The sequence below is a fragment of the Gorilla gorilla genome, chromosome 1, assembly GCF_029281585.2.
Source record: "Gorilla gorilla gorilla isolate KB3781 chromosome 1, NHGRI_mGorGor1-v2.1_pri, whole genome shotgun sequence".
Taxonomy (NCBI): Eukaryota; Metazoa; Chordata; class Mammalia; order Primates; family Hominidae; genus Gorilla; species Gorilla gorilla.
This window is the reverse complement of record NC_073224.2, coordinates 203,134,947-203,152,468: the sequence shown is the minus strand read 5'-3', so window position 1 is coordinate 203,152,468 and position 17,522 is coordinate 203,134,947. Positions and strand designations below refer to the sequence as shown.

At 49.9% G+C, this 17,522-nt stretch overlaps 1 protein-coding gene across 1 annotated transcript in view; it reads right to left on the bottom strand.

Annotated features, from left to right (window-relative positions):
• Window positions 1-17,522, bottom strand: part of GRIK3 (glutamate ionotropic receptor kainate type subunit 3) — a 238,572-nt gene that overhangs the window by 16,038 nt on the left and 205,012 nt on the right. The window contains exons 11-13 of the mRNA XM_019015481.4: window positions 14,038-14,261; window positions 8,177-8,295; window positions 5,499-5,716 (exon numbers count right to left, since the gene is read on the bottom strand). Coding sequence (XP_018871026.1) covers window positions 5,499-5,716; window positions 8,177-8,295; window positions 14,038-14,261 — 561 coding nt within the window. The remainder of the gene's footprint in view (window positions 1-5,498; window positions 5,717-8,176; window positions 8,296-14,037; window positions 14,262-17,522) is intronic.

The following is a 17,522-nucleotide window of genomic DNA, read 5'->3' as shown; positions in this document are numbered from 1 at the left end:
CTGTGAGGTGAATACATGAATTATCACATTTAATCATCTCAATGGCTCCATAAGGTGGGTGCCCTTTAGCTGGTCATCTCCAGTGTGCTCCAGTTAAGTAATCTGCCCCAGGAGGGAATTTCGGGGCAAGAGGAAAGGGTCCAGCCTGCCTCTTTGGTTTCTGTTCAGCCAGCTGGAGGGCTGTGCGGAAGAGAAAGCCTTTGACCTAAGTCCTCCTGTATGCCTGGCTCTGGGCTAACCACTGTACATACAGGAGCTCACCGAACCCTCTTGCTAATTGCTGCATGGTGAAAATAAGTATCTGTGTTGTACAGGGGAGCAAATGGAAGCCCAGATAAGTGAAGTGACTTGCTTAAGGTCACCAGCAGAGACATCACCCCAGACTCAAATCCTGGTCTGTCTGACTTTAAAACTGATGTAACTTGATGACGACAGGCGGCACCACACTGAATTCTGCCTGGGCATTACATTTTGGTCCCCCTACCTGCTTCTGCTTGAAGGCAGGGCTAAGACTGTATGTGAGAGAGGCCAGCAGACAGGTCAGGAGAAGCTGGAAGCTGAGTTTGGGGAGCATCTTCCTAGGCCCTCCAGCTCAGGGAAGGGTCTGTCATGCAGCTGGGAGGCAGGGTGTGGGCCAGGTGACCTCTCTGACAGCATGCCCAGGTCAGATGCTAGGATCCGAGGCTGTGCGAGGGGGATGGCCTAACAATGACCAGGGGCCCAGGGAACCTGGCATTCTCGGGCCCCCAGCTCCCACTCCTTTCCTAAGCCGCTATCCCTCTCATCTGTTATGTGCTCTCCCACCCCCAGCACTGAAAAAGGTCTAAGTGCTTGGAGAAGCTGTCTTCCGATGTCCTCTCTCTTCAAAGCTGTGCAGCCCTCCCTGCAAAGAACACGCTTTCCCAACGTTCTCCTTTACATTTTGCCTACATATTTTTACAGCCAAACAGTGCTTTCAAAGGCCTCTTTTTTCATCTCCTAATTAATTTTTATCTTCCAAGACGGAGGGAGGACAACACAGGAGACGCTGTTTGTGATGTGTGCTGCTCCCTGACAACTCTTCAAATGAAATTTCCTCTGGAATGATGGGGCTGCAGGGTGGGGGCAAGGGATCGAGAGCCCCCCGAGAGCTCAGCATCCCGCTTCCTGCTGTTGTCGTATTTGGACAGAAACAGGTTCCCTCCCTTGTGAGTTCTACTCTCAGTCAGGGCGTTTTTTTAAGACTGTGTGCTTCCTAATCAGGAACATGCTAACCACAGAAATCAAGTTCATCTGTCCTGCACTCTGGACCTTCAATACAGGCTGCCCACTCAGTTCCTAGTCCTCGATATTATCTCCTGCACTTGTGCCACTTGGCTGCTGCCATCTTTAAATCCCATCCTTTCACTCAACAACAGCATCCACTCAACACGTATTATTAGAGCAACTATGACGTGCCAGGGCTGTGCAGGGCTGGGTATGTGGTCAACTGACTGTGGCTTCACTTTTTCCAAACTGCCTCCTGAGGACTGTGGCTGGGTCCTTAGAGAAGCCATATGAACACAGTGACCAAGAGCATAGGCACTAGAGCCAGGTTGCTTGGGTTCAAATCCCAGCTCTGCATTTCACTAGCTGTGGGATGTTAGGCAAGTCAGTTAGCCTCTCTGGGCCTTCCTTTCGTCATGTTTCAAATGGAGATGATAATAACAATCTACGTTCCAGGGCTGTTATTGAGGATGTTATAAACAAATACAGGTAAAGTGCTTGGAATGGTGCCTGGCACAAAGTAAGTGTTCATTAAGTGTTACTGTTATTGTTGACTTTGCCAATGTCTCCTAGACATCTGATGGCTCCTCCTGGAGCTGCCTCCTGTTCAACAGTAGTGCAGCCTTGCCATATACTCTCATGGGCAGGGGAAGACCACCTCTCTAGGAGAAGACCCTAGAGTGGATGTGGGAGAGGGCACTGTGCATGAAGACAGCATGTCTGACCTTGTACCCCGCTCCACCACTGATCTGCTGTGTGATAATGGGCTGGGCCTGTTTCTCTGGGTTAATCTCAGGTCTCCTTCCAGCTCTAACCTGCAAACATTCTGTGCTAACCAGAAGGCTATCACCTGGCCCAGGGGGAAGGTCTAATTAGGAAGTCCAACTACAGAGGGCAGAGGGGTGGCAAGGCAGGGAATTGGTTCATCCAGGGACCTTCAGCGGGGGCGGGGTGGGGGGTGGTGCTTCTAGCTCATCATCTGAGGTGGGGGGGCAGTTAATGTATCTACATTCAGGCTCTTCTCCAATATGTAACAGTCCCATTGCTGCTGCTGATGACAGGGAGTCTGGGCAAGGAGAGCTTCACTTGAATTAAGGCAGGAGACAATGTGGCCAGGCATAAAGAGGAATTAATTGACCATAGGGACAGGAAGAAAGTGGAGTTAGTTATGCAGGGGGTGTGGAGTTGTTGTTTGTGACCCACAGACTCCTGTGAGCATGGGCCCATGAAGCCCCAGCATCCCAGACAGGTGACAGCATTTGTATGTCTCTTCTGCCCTCCTCGCTGTGCCATTTGCACGGAGGGCAGAGGAGGCTGTTGGAGGTGCTGCTTGATGGTGAGGGCAGCAGCTCGGTGGGGAGCTGGGGCCAGCTTCTTGGAAGCCAATCTGAGCATCTTAGCATGGAGGGAGGCAGGGACATCCAATCAGCGGCAATGAGCCTGCACCAGGCTTATTTATGCCGTTTCACTTTGATCGGGAGCCCTGCTTAGAGATGGGTTCATGCGTTATGCATGAGAGATGCTCTGGCACAAAGGGCTGGGCCACAGCCTGGGGATAGGCAGGAGCAGGCAGGCATGTGTGCACATACACACACATACACATGCAGACACATATGCATGTACAGTCCATTATACACACACACACCCAGAGACACATTGGTATGCATGCATGGACCATTATACACATACATAGACCCCCCCCCCCCCCCCACACACACACAGAGACACATATGCATGCATGGGCCATTATACACACATACATCCAGACATATATACGTGCATGGATCATTATACATGCACACACAGATACGTATGTATGCACAGGCCATTATACACACACACACTCAGATTCATGCATGCATAGGCCATTATACAGGCATACACACACAAAGGCTAGTATATACACACATGCATGCACAGGCCATTACACACACACAGGTCCATCTGCCCTCCACTTATCTAGACATACCCATGAGGATATCCAAGCAGACAGACAAATGTATTTTCTCTGTACACATATACAAGTAGACCCTCGGGTACACACTTGTACACATTCACAGGCACATGTCCACATGCCCAAATCACAGAGATGCATCACACATATGTTCAGCACACATACACATAAATGCAGACACGTGTCCAAGCACAAATACACACATGTCCCCACACAGGCAGAGTTGTGCACAGGCACATGTGTGCACATACACACACGTGCACATTCCCACATATTATATGCTGCTACATGCACATGTGAAGCCATGCATGTATACACATCCTCACCTACTCACTCATAGGCAGGAACACATACAGAGTCCCATAGTGTTCCCAATATGCCTTTGATAATGCCGTTGTCTTCCCCTCACTCTAAATACACAGTAGTGACCTCTTAGGCAAGTCAACCAACATCCCTCTTGGCAACATCCAAGAGGGAAGCTCCTTTCCTCACTCACTGTCTCTTCACTACAAAGCTGTTTCCAACCTCAAGGAGGGACTTGGCGGGGGCTGGGCAGCGGGGAGGGGAGAAAATGCTGGGGGGCTGCAGTGCCCAGGAGGTAGAAGGCTTTCCCACCCAACCCCTTCCTTCTCTCTTCACTCAGGCCCCACTGGAGGCTCCATCTATCATTTGGAGGCTTAGCCTAGGAGGAGGCAGGGGCTGGGTGATGGGGAATCAGAGCCCAGAGGAAAGGAAAATACCCAGGCTTCCATTCCAGGTTGATTGAGAGCAGTTGATTAATAGATAAACATATAAATAAGTGGGCCTGCAGCCACAGAGTTCCTAAATCCTAATCATTTCCGGGAAACAATTGGAACAGTGGTTCTCCAAGCACAGAACCTGGACCAGCAGCTGCAGCGTCACTTTGGAACTTTTTAGAAATGCACATTCTCGGCCCCATCTAGACCTCCTGAGTCAGAAACTCTGAGGGTGGGGCCTGCAAGCTGTGTTTCTTTCTTTCTTTTTTTTTATTTTTTGAGATGGAGTCTCACTCTGTCACCCAGGCTGGAGTGCAGTGGCGTGATCTTGGCTCACTGCAACCTCTGCCTCCCAGGTTCAAGCCTTTCTTCTGCCTCAGCCTCCCTAGTAGCTGGGATTACAGGTGCGCGTCACCTGTAATTTGCATTTTTAGTAGAGATGGGGTGTCACCATATTGGCCAGGCTGGTCTCGAACTCCTGACCTCGTGATCAGCTCACCTCGGCCTCCAAAAGTGCTGGGATTACAGGCGTGAGCCACCGTGCCTGGCCTGCAAGCTGTGTTTCAACAAGTCCTCCAGATGATCTGACTGCACACCCAGATCTAAGAACCACTGGCTTGAAACAGGGCCCTCGAGGAAGGTAGGCCTGGGTCGCACCTGGTTCCTCCGGCTGGGCATCCCTGGACAAGCCACTTAGCTGCTCTGGGACTCAGTTTCCACACGTGTAAAGTAGAAATAATTCGAGTACCAGCCTCCCAGGATTTGTCAGGAAGATTAAATGAGGCCCAGCTTTTAGCACAGCTCTTGGCCTACTGTGAGAGTGGCAGTAGCTACTGCTATTACTACTTTAATTTCTGGGAGAATCTTTGCAGCTTCTGGTTCTCAGGGCCAGCCAGAGTCTCCTAAGCCCTCAGCTACTCCAGTAGAAAGTGGAAAACATTAGGGCACTCAGCCAACACTTCACAGAGCAGGAGGAGCAATGAAATCATGGCCAGATACCTATTAGAGCAGTCACTTGAGCAGGTGACAGGGATTTTATCTGCTGATGCCAGCATTCCTAGAGTGTAACATGCTCAGTAATGTCTGTAAACACTTGTTCAAGTTCTAAGCCTCCTCCCTTCCTCTCAAGATTTGGCCCTGCTGCCGTCTCCCCAACCTCAGGCTAGCTTCCTCGAGATGGACTGGATGGCACTGAGGTCTGAAGCCAAGGGCGGGAAGCCCCTAGGGCCTGTGTGTCTGGGCGGCTCTTCTCCTCCTTCCCCCTTCTCCAGGCCCCTCTCTCCATCTGTCTCCCTCTGATGACTTAAGGAATCATAACACATTCACATTGCTCATCTCAGGCACAGAAACTTCTAGGATTTGTGTTGAGGCCAACCCAGTTGGCCCACATCACCACAGCTCCCCAAAGTCAACTAGTCCAAACAAGGTGGGGCTGAGGGGGCTTCTGACCCATTGGCCATGCGTGGTTAGGGAAGGACAGAGACCCCCTTTCCTCTTCTGCTCAGTAAAGGGTCCAGAGAGGATCAGCTCATGGTGCTGCAATAGGAGGGAGAGGGCCTCACCTTGAAGAAGGTCATGGTGGCCCCATCCTTGACAGCCCCATACTCGATTTTGGTTTGCTTGGCCAGGTCATCAGCAGAGTCAATGGGTGATTCCATGCGCTCCACGGTCAGAAAGGCAGCCAGGTTGGCCGTGTAGGAAGAGATGATGATGAGCGTGAAGAACCACCAGATGCCACCAATGATGCGTGTGGACAGGGCTTTGGGCATCAGCTCAGACCCTGGGCGAAGAGAGGAGATAGTCAGTCCCTTACAATATCCAGACTAGCGCTGCTCAAGTCCCCTGGGTCATGGATTCCTCTGATACTCTAATGAAAGCTAAGGCCCTTTCCCAAGACCAGTGGTTCTCAAAAGTGTGGTCCCTGGACTGGCAGCAACATCATCACCTGGAACTTGTTAGAAATGCACATTCTTGGGCCCTGCCCCAGCACTCACTGAATCAGTAATTTCTGAGGGTGGGAACCAGCAATATGTTTTGAGTAAGCTCTCCAGATGATTCTGACGCAGGCTAAAATTTAAGAATCGCTCTTGTAGAACAACATATACATTCACATTTCACAGGCTCATCAAAACCTCAGATGCCTAACCATGGACCACTTATGTGGTCCCAGCTTAAGAACACCTGGGAGTCAGGACCCTTGGGTTCTCGAGTGAATCCTGCTCCCAACTCTCAGTGTGATCTTATGCCTGATACTTCCCCTCTCTGGGATTCTGCAAAACATGAAGAATTGTCCTTCCTCTGTCCCAGCCTCACATAAATACTGTGGTGCTGCAACGATATAATTTGAGAAGAAATTGCATTGGAAATACAAATGGTATACAGATACAAGATTGCTATGCAGTGCTTTGCAGGAGGGGAAAAAAAAATCAACACTTTTTGAAGCTCTTTGCCGAAATATATCACTTTTCTTCCCCGACCTTAGGTGGGGAGCACAATAGAGATGACACCTTCTAACTGAAGTAATTAACTAGGTGGCTTTCAAGAGATTTAAATTGCAAGTGACTCCTGAACTTTCCAGAATATTTGGACCTGCAATCTGAAAACCGTCTGCTTTGATATGGATGTTTTTTTTTTCTCAAAGAAGTCACTCAAGGGAGAGTTTTTCAAATACATAACTATTTTTCTCCCTCCTAATCAAAACCACACGGAGAATACATCAAGGGCCAGTGCTTTGAATAGCAGCAGGAGGTGGAAGAGGAGAAGCTATTACTGCATTGAGGGGCTTCCAGGTCTTTCCCAACTGTCACAGAACAAAGACGATGGACAAAAAAACAAGGTGAGGCTCCAGGACACTCATTAATAGCAAGGACAGATTGAGGCACTTCCCTTGAAAGCTGCCTGTCACTTCCTAGCTGCTAGAGACCACTGAGGCTCTGTGTCCCCTCCCCAAATGGCCACTCCCAGCCTCCCCAGGTTGCTCCAAACCAGGCTTTGGGCTGCTCTTAGAGGGAGAGCATCTTATTTGAGTCACTTGATTGGTGAGTTCTGCCAGGCTTGCCAGACCTCTGCCCAAGTCCCTGCCCTGGCCTCTGCCATGGCCAAGAGGTTTCTCGCATGTGGGAAAGATTTGCTTTTTTCTTCTCCTCCTTCATTCAAGTGCCCAGCACAGAGCCTGGCATGTAGTGGGTGCCCAGGACACATTGGGATAATGCCATTTGCTCATTCATTTGGCGTTTACTGATGGATATCTACTGAGGACCAGGGTTTGTGAAGGTTATACACAGATGACTGAGGGACAAGGACATTTTCTCTGTCCCTGGAAGCCCCTTCCCTGCCTGCCCCCTAAGCAGGTCCCTCAGTGAAACTCTAAGAGCAGAAACTTGTCTGCACTCCGTAAGATAAGAGACTCTGGACTTGGGACTCCACCTGCAGAGGGAGTGAGCACATGGCTGGTGGCCAGCAGGACCAGGGGGCGGTGTCCTTTCCTGGCTGGTGGTCCCCTCTCCCTGTGCCTGCCCTCCTGCTCCCTGCTGTCTCTGCATCTGACTCCTGGCAGTTAGAGCAGGTGCTCTGCTGCAGATAGTTCCAAAGCACATTGGCCCTCCCTCCAGAGGATGTAAGAGAATTGCATCCTTTTGTGTACCTCATCTTTGAAGCACTTGGGCTGAAGTCCCCAACTCAGCCATGATCCTTCCTACTCTCAGGCACCTCACAGCCAAGCGGCCACGGAGTCCCATCCACAGTGTATCCTGAAGCTCTCTTAGTCCATTTCTGCCTTCCACTCCCAGGGCCACCACCAGGTTCAGGTCTCATCACCTCATTCCTGCAGTGGCCTCCCACCCAGACTCCCTGCCTCTGGTCTCCTTCCATCCACAGCCCAACTTGCTCAGCTGGATTGTGTGGTGATGAGGCCATGGGCGGGGTCAGCCGCAGCCGGCAGGGTGCTCTATGTCCACCTCAGCTGGAGCAGGAGGTGGGGGATGCGTCCCGCATGCCCTGGGCTGGGTGGTTTTCTTAGCTTTAGACCCTGAGCCAGCTCCAGCCAGAGTGGAGATGGAAGGTAGGGGTCTGGGGCAAGGGCACACACCTGGGTATCTCGATGTCTCCAAACTTCTGCCGGCTCATCAGGGTCTGAGGCTGCCCCTAGAGGTGTGGGCTGGCTCTGCTGATGCCAAAGTGGCTGAAGACCCCTTGGGGAAAGGAGACCCTGGAAGGGGAGGCCCTGGGAGAGGGTGCATACCTTGCTGCATCAGGGATCCCATTCCAAACCAGAAGCTGTTAAGCAGAGTGAAGTTATTTTCCACCACCTCGGAGCCAGGGTTGCAGGGGTGAGCATCGTACCACTCATAAGGGCTGAACCTGCCACAGGAGGAGAGGGACAGTCAGCCTGGGAAGCAAGGGGCATCCACGCCCCAGCAGGCAGTGGTTTAGCAAACACAGCTGTGCCAGCCGCCTCAGCATCAATATCCTCATGGTTCTGCTGGGAGGCAGGGCAGGGGAATTTCTTCTTGTTCTTTATTGTTAGTGCCCTTTTCTGGTTATAAAGGTAATTCACCAGCATCTCGTAAAATTAAAAGTGCACATGCCCTTCAGTCTCCCAGTTCTGCAACTCATTATCCATCCCAGAAAAAGCACTCTTACGGGACCATCAAGAGAAGCACACAAGGGTGTTTATCAAAGCATTGTTTGCAATTGCAAAAAAAACCTGGAAACCCCCAAAATGTCCTTCAATAAAGGAATGATTAAATAAATGATGCCATAACTATACTGTGAAATATTATGCAGCTGTTAAAAGAGAATGAGATACTTGAGATGTGCTGGTGGGGAAAGATCTTCAACACATATTGTTGAAGATCTAAGCAATAAAAATATTAAAAGCAATGTATTAAAAGCAATAGAAAATAAGAACAATATGACCACACTTATATAAACAGACTCCTAAAGACATAACTATTCAGTGCTTTATGTATACTCATATGCAAATGCATACTAAAGGGTCTGAAAGGTCTCTAGATAAAAAATATCAGTGTTTACTTCTGGGGAGGGGCATCAAAATAGCAGAAGGAATTTCAGGAGCCTATTGCTCTATCTGCATTATATAAATTTTTAAAAGTGAGAACATGCTTTTGAATTTTGGGTATAATAAAAAACCTTAAAACGGAAAAAAAGCAGAAGACACATTTTATAAAATATTCAGACAGTATAGATGAATACAATCTGAAAGTGAATGTACTCCAGCATCCTATCCCCCGGAGAGAACAATGCGTCATATAATTTTTTAGATTTTTGTCTTTGAATATACAAATATATATATGACAGGGAAAAAATGATTACTTAAAGCCCCCTCCTGCCTTCTAAGGAAGAGGAGTCCTGATTACTGAATTGAAGGGAGTTTTTGTTCACTGCGTGAGTTCCAGTTGAGGATATGTACGTTTAAATAAGCTCGAGAGGTTGGGGGGACCCTGGAAAAAGTCCCAGGCTGGTGGACATTTTCTCTAGATTTGTGGGGGAGGTTTTAGGATGCTGAGAGGGCACATCTGGAAGGAGAGACAAGTCCAGTGGAATTTTGTTTCGTTTTTTAAAGTGCAATGCCCTTTAAGTGTGATGTTGTGACCTCTCTTTTCTGTCTCCCTTTTAAAAGCTGTAATATATTATACATTGATTACCAGTGGTCATGTGGAAAGAATTTTATTTTCATGAAGCGGGAAGATCCCTCAAATAGGAAATTCTAAAGAAAGGTTTCAAACCAAGACAGGGATCTTCAAAGGAAATGACCACAAACTGGTTAGAGGCTCTAAAATCCACAGGGAAGAGATCTAGAATGGAGAAAGAGATTAGAGGCTATTGTGAGAAGGGTTTTTGGAGAGAGCCTTTGGAGAGCTGGGTGTCCAGAGCCCCCGCTTCCTCTACCACGTCGAGGGAGAGGGGCTTCCCAGGGGGCGAGGCAGCTCAGTGCCTGGCTCTGTAACTGAGCGGATGGACCTGGGAAGTGTGAAGGGCAGGGGTCGGGCTGATGGGTGCTCTGTCGGTGGAACCAGGAGAGTCCCTGCCACACAACATTGGCCTGCAGGCCCCGACACCACTGGGTCCCAGGACGCTGGGTCCACAGTGCTTCCCCTGGACCAGATGGACACATGCAGAAGACAGATCCAGCCCAGGCCAACTTTGACTCCCATCCTAGAAGGCAATGGGATTCCAACAGGGAGATGCCATGGGGCACAGGCTGCTGGAGGACCAGGGGCTGAGTGGGGAGTGGGCCATGAAGGGAGGCCCTGCCAGAGGGGGCCACTGGAAGAGCACCCACCTCTGAACAACCTGGAAGGTGGGAGGGACACAACACAAAGCTGATTTCTGGTGAGATCTCCCGAGTCCTGCTCTTTACATGTACCAGGCACACATACACAAATATATAACATATATGATATTTTTAACCCCCCAAAATCCCCTATCATACCACTATACTGTCCGAAAACTTGGTTTTTCATTTAATGTTACCAACCTCTTTTCAGGTCAGTTCTTCCGGATCTACCTCATGCTCTGTAACCACTCCGCAGGTGTTTCTAACCATGCCTTGACTGATGGGCACTTAAGCTTTCCTCTCTTTCCAACTGTGGTGCACTCTGCTAGAAAAGCATCTTTGGACACAACTCTGTCGGCGCTGATGCCCAAGGGTGGCCTTGTCTTCTGGGGCTTGGCTGCAAAGCCTTTCTAGATTTGGGAGAATGCTAAAGTGTGGCTCAATGGTGATGTTTCAACAGGATGAAGTTCCAGGGGTGGAACTGCTTATCATGATAAAAATAACCGGTTCTAGAATGGGCTTCTTGGCTATCAAATGCTGTTACAGGTTGGGGTCCTCATCGCCTCCCAAGAGGTGAAAGCATACACGGTGCCCATTTTACAGATGTGGAGGCCACGAGGATCCTGCAGTCAGTGGGACAGAGCGTCCAGGCTCTAACCCTCCTCAGCCACAGGAGAGAAGAGGAGTGGGATGGTCGCAGGACGAGGAGGGAAGGTGTCACCTGGAGTTAATGGCAGATCTTGGATTTGTAGCTTGTGGTTGCAAGGGCTTCTCCAGTCTTGAGAGTAAATAGGAGTTAGAAGTTGACCTGGAGACACTCTGTCTCCACAGAGAAGGCTACACCCCATCCCCAGCTGGAGTGTGGAGGTGGAGACAGGGCATCCACTACGGCCAAAGCTCTTGCTTCCTTGGGATACTCAACCCAGATTTGGCTGCAATGTGGCCCCCAGGAAGTAGATGGGCTGCTCACCCTCAGCCCTGCCTCCTGGGTCAGGCACTTAGGATCATCCCCTGTCACGAGTGCCAACTGTCCTGATCTCTGTGGTGAGAAAGCACCCCCTGCTCCCTTCCTGTTTCCTCCTACCTCACCAGGCATGAAGCAGAATATCTTGGTGGCAGTGAAAGGCCTTGCACAATGCCTGGTCCCCTGGTGTGGGCCAAACAGGTCAGGCCAGGCCAGTGTGCAAGATGGACAGTCCTATGCCAACCTGGAGTTGCCGCAGGGTGGACCTGGGGACCTGTCCACCATTCCCAGGCCCCATTTCTCAGAACTGTGGGCAGCTGTGTCCAGATCTCCAGCAGCCAGCATGGTCACCAGGAGTGAAGGGGAGATGGCCGCATTCACCCTACAGATATGTTGTGCTTGACCCTGCCAGTGTTATACAAAATTAAACGGCCAGGCGTGATGGCTCACGCCTGTAATCCCAGCACTTTGGGAGGCTGAGACGGGTGGATCACGAGGTCAGGAGATCGAGACCATCCTGGCTAACACAGTGAAACCCCGTCTCTACTAAAAATACAAAAAAATTAGCCGGATGTGGTGGTGGGCGCCTGTAGTCCCAGCTACTTGGGAGGCTGAGGCAGGAGAATGGCGTGAACCCGGGAGGCAGAGCTTGCAGTGAGCTGAGATCATGCCACTGCACTCCAGCTGGGTGACAGAGTGAGACTCCGTCTCAAAAAAAAAAAAAAAAAAAAAAAAAAATTAAACTAGTGGCCACACAGAAAAACCGTGAGATGTCACATAAAAATCCAAATCTCTTTCTCAGGATCATGAGCTCTGCAACACTGGCCCTGCATCTCTGCCTGGTACAACCTGTTGGAGCTGAGCAGCAGCTGCCCCCTTCAGCCAGGTGAGCTCTCCAGGGTGCCTTAGTCCCTACCAACTATCCACTGTCTATCACTATGCCTGCTTCACTCCCTTTGGCCCTGGCAGGTACTTGCGTTTGTCACCCTTGATATAAAGTTGGATTTGAACTTTATATCTGGTCTGGGTTTGAAGCCCAACTGGTCTGGGTTTGAAGTCCAATTTGAACTTTATATCTGGTCTGGGTTTGAAGCCCAACTCTGTCAAAGAAAAGCTTTCTGATTCTGGGCAATGACTTAACCTCTCCAAGCCTCAGTTTCTGTTTCTATAAACTGGGGATAATTATACCCACCTCAAGAGAGGTGTGAGTGGTGTTGTGAGGGTGTTGGGCGAGGTGACAAGTGCACTCTGATGCTCTTCCTAGCTCGGCGGCCAAAACTCTTGTCCCTCTCCTCTCTTCTCAGGGGTCTCCTATCATTACAGCAGCTCTAGGAAACCCATCTCTTCTAGAAAGTCTCCCAGCCTAACCTTGGGAAGGAGGCTCCCACCTTCCAAGCCTGGAGGCAGGGTGGGAAGAAGGCTTGCTGGTGAAGGGCCAGGAATGAGAGGGGGATGGGACACACATCAAAAGGGCAGAGCGGATGCCGGAAAAGCCCGAGAAGGTGGGAGCTGAGAGACCCCTGGAGCCGCTAAAATCATGCTGCGAGCTCTGGAGAGTGGCTCCTGGCTTTCAAAGGCTTGTTAGACCATTAGAGACAAGAGGCATAAATGAAGGCCTCTCTGTGGCAGGCTCGGCAGCTGCTGCGCCCACCAGGCAGGGCGGCCACGGCAGCTTCAGGCCTCTGGCAGCACAGGGCCTGGGGAGCAGGGACATTTCATCACTCACAGCCTTCCCTTTGGTCTCTCACAGCGTGGGAGGAGGGAGCGGAAGGGAGTGAAGTGGGGGGAGGGCGGCTTTTAAAGAAGGCTCTGACGAAAAAAAAGGCTGAAAACGCCAAGTCATTGGATCTCAAATTGCCTCTCCAGAGAAGTCTCTCTTTGCACTTTGTTAGGATTTAGAGAAAAAAAAGGACCAGATCAGGGGCTGGGGCTGGAGCCCAGAGGGAGAAGGCAGAGGGTTCCGCTGGAAAGGGGTGGGGAGCGGGCCCCAGCAGCCACCAACCCGGGGCAGGGGTGGACCACCGGACGGAGATGTGGGTCATAGATAAAAGGCTTGGTGACCCCCATGGTCAAATGCTGTAAGGTCACCTATTGCTTGTATGACCTTGGCAAGTGGTGAGACTTTCTGAGCCTCAGGTGTCTCCTCTTTAAGGGAGGCTGGAAGAACTAAATAAGATAACAGCTGTAAAGTGCAGAGCACAGTGCTTGGCGAGCACTAGGTGTTCGCCAAACACTGGGCGAAACCTGTCCCCTAGTGACCTCCTCCTACCACCCACCAGCAAGGGTGCGCTATGTCTACTTTATGTGAACAACCAAATGTGCAAGCTTGTTGCTAGCAGGGAGCCCAGACAGGGATGTGTGTATGTGTGCCGTGTTTCTGCATGTGGGGATGAGTGTGAGTTTACTGGGCACTGTTCCCCCTGCTGTTGTGGCTTGGATAGACACACCCTGTTTTCCAAGTTCTAAGCCACCCACTGGGCCACCCAATGTCCTGAGTCTGCTGCACCAGGTGCCTAGCTCATGTGGTGCCACTTTGGGCAACCACTTGACCTCTTCGAGCCTGCTAATGGGACCTGAGGTGCAACTGCTTCATCTCAGAGTTATAGACACAGACGAGGGTGAGGACCAGGTGATTCAAGCGTGGGGGTGGGGAGGACCAAGGCATGGAATGTTCCTTGAGGGATACAAAGGAATCTGAGCCATAGGGAGTGGAAGAGGAGTGGGTAGAGCAGTGGCCTGAGCCTTGGGCTTTCTGTGCCAGGGGCTGAGGAGATGAGGACCTGCCTAACCCCTAGACCTTCAACCTTGGGCCCGATGTCTGGCCAAGGAATTGCCTTACCTGGCGATGACGAAGAGGACACAGCTGACCCCCAGGTAGGCAAGGAGCACATACATCCAGATGTCTGGGGACAGGGGATTGAGGAAGGAGAAGACACTGGGGTTGGTGCCATTGGGCTTTCGATACAGGATGCTCACACCAAGTGTCATGAAGGGCTTGGAGAAGTCGATGGCCTTCTCTCGAACATGGGTGATGGTCAGGGGGGCCACGGCCAGATCTGCCTTCTGCAACCAGACAGAGAGAGAAAGACAGACTATGAGCAAAGTCTCAGAATAGCGGGAGACAGAACACCATTGCTGGAAGAGAGATGAGGGTGAAGTCAGTTGTCCCAGCCCCAGGTCACTAACCGCTCTTCTGTTTCCACATTTACTAACCCTCCTTCAGGGCCAGCTCAGGGTGCTGGGGAGACAATGATGAATTCAACTTAACCTCTGCTCTCTAAGAGCTCATGGTCTTAAAGAAGAGGGTAGTGGAATAAACATGCAGAGAATGGAACTCTATTAAAGCTGTAACCCATGTGCTCCCTTCTCAAAATGGTGCTTTGTCAAATAAATACAGTTCAGTAACCTATGAACATTCAAAAATAGCTCGTGCTTTTTATTTGTGTCTTTCAAAACCACAAAGAGGACACAGAATGCACCACAATGCTTATTTAATTCTGCTTTCCTCTCCCATCCACTTCTTGACTGCTTCACCACATTCTGGATTTTCTATATATCCTAAAAGCCCTCCAAATGCAAGTTGGGCAAAGATAATACCCTCCTTTGGAGAAACTAGACAGGCAGGCTGGGCGTTGTGGCTCATGCCTGCAATCCCAGCACTTTGGAGGCTGAGGCAGGAGGATAGTTTGAGCCCAGGGGTTTGAGAATAGCCTACATAACATAGTGAGACTCCATCTCTACAAAAAATTAAAAAGTTAGCTGGGTACAGTGGCACGTGCCTGTAGTCCCAGCTACTTGGGAGGCTGAGGTGGGAGGATCTCTATCTCTTGAGGCTGGGAGGTAGAGGCTGCAGGGAGCCGTGATCGTGCCACTGCACTCCAGCCTAGGCAACAGAGTGAGATCTTGTTTCAAAAAAAAAAAAAAAAAAAAAAAGAAAAGAAACAAAAGAAGCAAATCCAGGGCCTTTATTAATAGGAGGTGGTGCGGAGTGGAAAAGAAGGGGGTGGGGTAATTCTAGGAATGCTGTGTTAATAAATTTTAGCCCATCACAATTTTAATAAGCGGAAGAATTAAAGTTCAATTTTTTGGTCTGAGATTTTCCTGATTAAAAAACTAGATTCCCTCATTCCCATCCCATCTTTCCAGGACCCCACTGGCATCCTCCCCCATGAGGCCCCAATGAAACCACTTCCTGCTTACCACAGTCCCTCCTTCAGCCCCATGTTCTGCACATTCCACACTGTTTAGGACGTCCTCTTCTTATAGTCTCATTCCCACCACTGTCTGCCTTCCTCTGCACATCTTGCCTCTTCCAGAAACCCTCCCTCGCAGCCTCCATCTCTAAACTTCCATGAAGCCAGCTCTGCTCTGCTTGAATGGCGGTCTGTGCTCCATGCGACCTTGTGTCTGATCTGCTTATTTGCCTGTGAATTTCTGAGTGTGGCTGGAGCTGGGGCGGAGTCTCTGCTTCTTTTCTCCATCCCCAAGCCCCATCTCAGCCTCTGGAATATTTGTTAATTAATAATCTTCCCCTCTGAGAGGCTGCCCCTGGGGCTTCTGTGGATATTTACATCTCAGAATGTGAACTAAGTTATCACTTCCCTTCCTCAAGTAGGAGAGGACAGAAAGGGAGGCTGGGGCCTAACAACCAGCGTTAAAGACCTTTCTGGCAAGGGGGGACCTCCCTCTGAAACCCCTTTCCAAGGCAATGCCTCCAGGTGTCCATCCATTAACTTGGTCCAACTCCATTCATCCACTCATTGTGTCATGAACTCCAACAGACACCAGGGATACAGAGCTGACCCAAACAGACATGACTTCTGCCCTCATGCAGCTTACAGTCTAGTAGGGGAGATGGGCATTAATCAAACTGTTTACTAAAGGGTACCTGCTAACACTAGCTCTGACTTCACTCATCTTAGAACAGGAACTAGCAATCCAGTCAAAATCAGATGTCAAGGAGGGAAGCGCTAGTATGGATGGAATCACAGCTTCTGGACAGCTCTGCAGGTGCTCCCGGCTGGGAGCAGCTGGGAAATACAACTTTGACACTGCCCACCCAGTGTTTCTTCTTCTAAAGGCAGCCTCCACACCCCATGACTGACACTTGGAGTCCAAGGATTTGATGACCTTCAGAACCTGGGAAAGATAGGGAGGAGGAGCCTATTATAAATGGTCTTTCTTTTGTAAATGTCTGAATGTATGAGTTGGAATTTGCCTGGCTGAAGGCAGAAGGAGGAACGGGGCAAGCTGCTGCCACCCCAGCTCCCGGAGTCCTTTCAGTTCAGGGTACATACAAAAGAAAGCAGAAAAAAAAAAAAAACTATCAGGGAGGGTGTAGAGTGGTGAGCAAGAGACCGAGTCCCTGGTGTCATGGAGCTTCCAGTTGAGTGAGCCCCTGCTGGGGCTGTAGATAGGATCCCTTGGTGGGGTGGGAGCCTGAGTGAGATACCCTGAAAGGTTCCTTTCAGTCCTCAAGTTCTAGGATTCTCTGTAATGTTGACGTGAGAGAGATGTAGAAGGTCTTTGATTCCAGAACTTGGCGTCCCCAAGTCCTGTCCCTTCAAAGTCCAGTCATGTGCTGCCTAACTCTCTTGGTCAACAGTGGACTGCGTATTCAATAGTGGTCCCATAAGATTATAATACTATTTTTGCTGTGCACCTTTTCTATGTTTAGATAACTTTGCATACACAAATGCCTACAGTATTCAGTAGAGTAGCATGCTGTACAGGTTTGTACCTAGGAGCAAATAGGCCATATCATATAGCTGAAGTGTGTAGTAGGCACTATCATCTAGGTGTGTGGAAGTATAGCCTATGGTTTTCTAACTACGATGAAAATGCCTAATGACATTTCTCAGAATGTATTCCTGTTGTTAAGTGACGCTTTACTCTACATTGCTTTGGGAGGTTCTGTTCTTACTCCAAAGTCATTATCATTGCTCAAAATGCCTTTGGAACTGGTCTCTGGAAATGGAGTGGATTCTTGGGAAGAACCTCAAAGTCAATGGCGGTGATGAATCTCCCTTTAACTTTTGATGGCAAGTTGGATAAGAGAGTTATGGCTGGGGGACTGAGCTGTTTGTAGCCAATGATTATTCCAAGGGCTGGTGAGAAAGCTAATCACATGGCCACAGGTGATTGGCCTTCTGGCCAGCCCTTCCCCCAGATCCTCTCAGAGCCTTTGAAACCTCCCTGCCATTCTTCCTGCTCTTTGGTTTTAATGGGGTCAGGAGACCAAGGCATCTGCAGCATTCTATACCTACGGTGGCAAGACAACTGGCCAATATGACCTTCACTGGGAGTTTGGATCTGTGTTCTCCC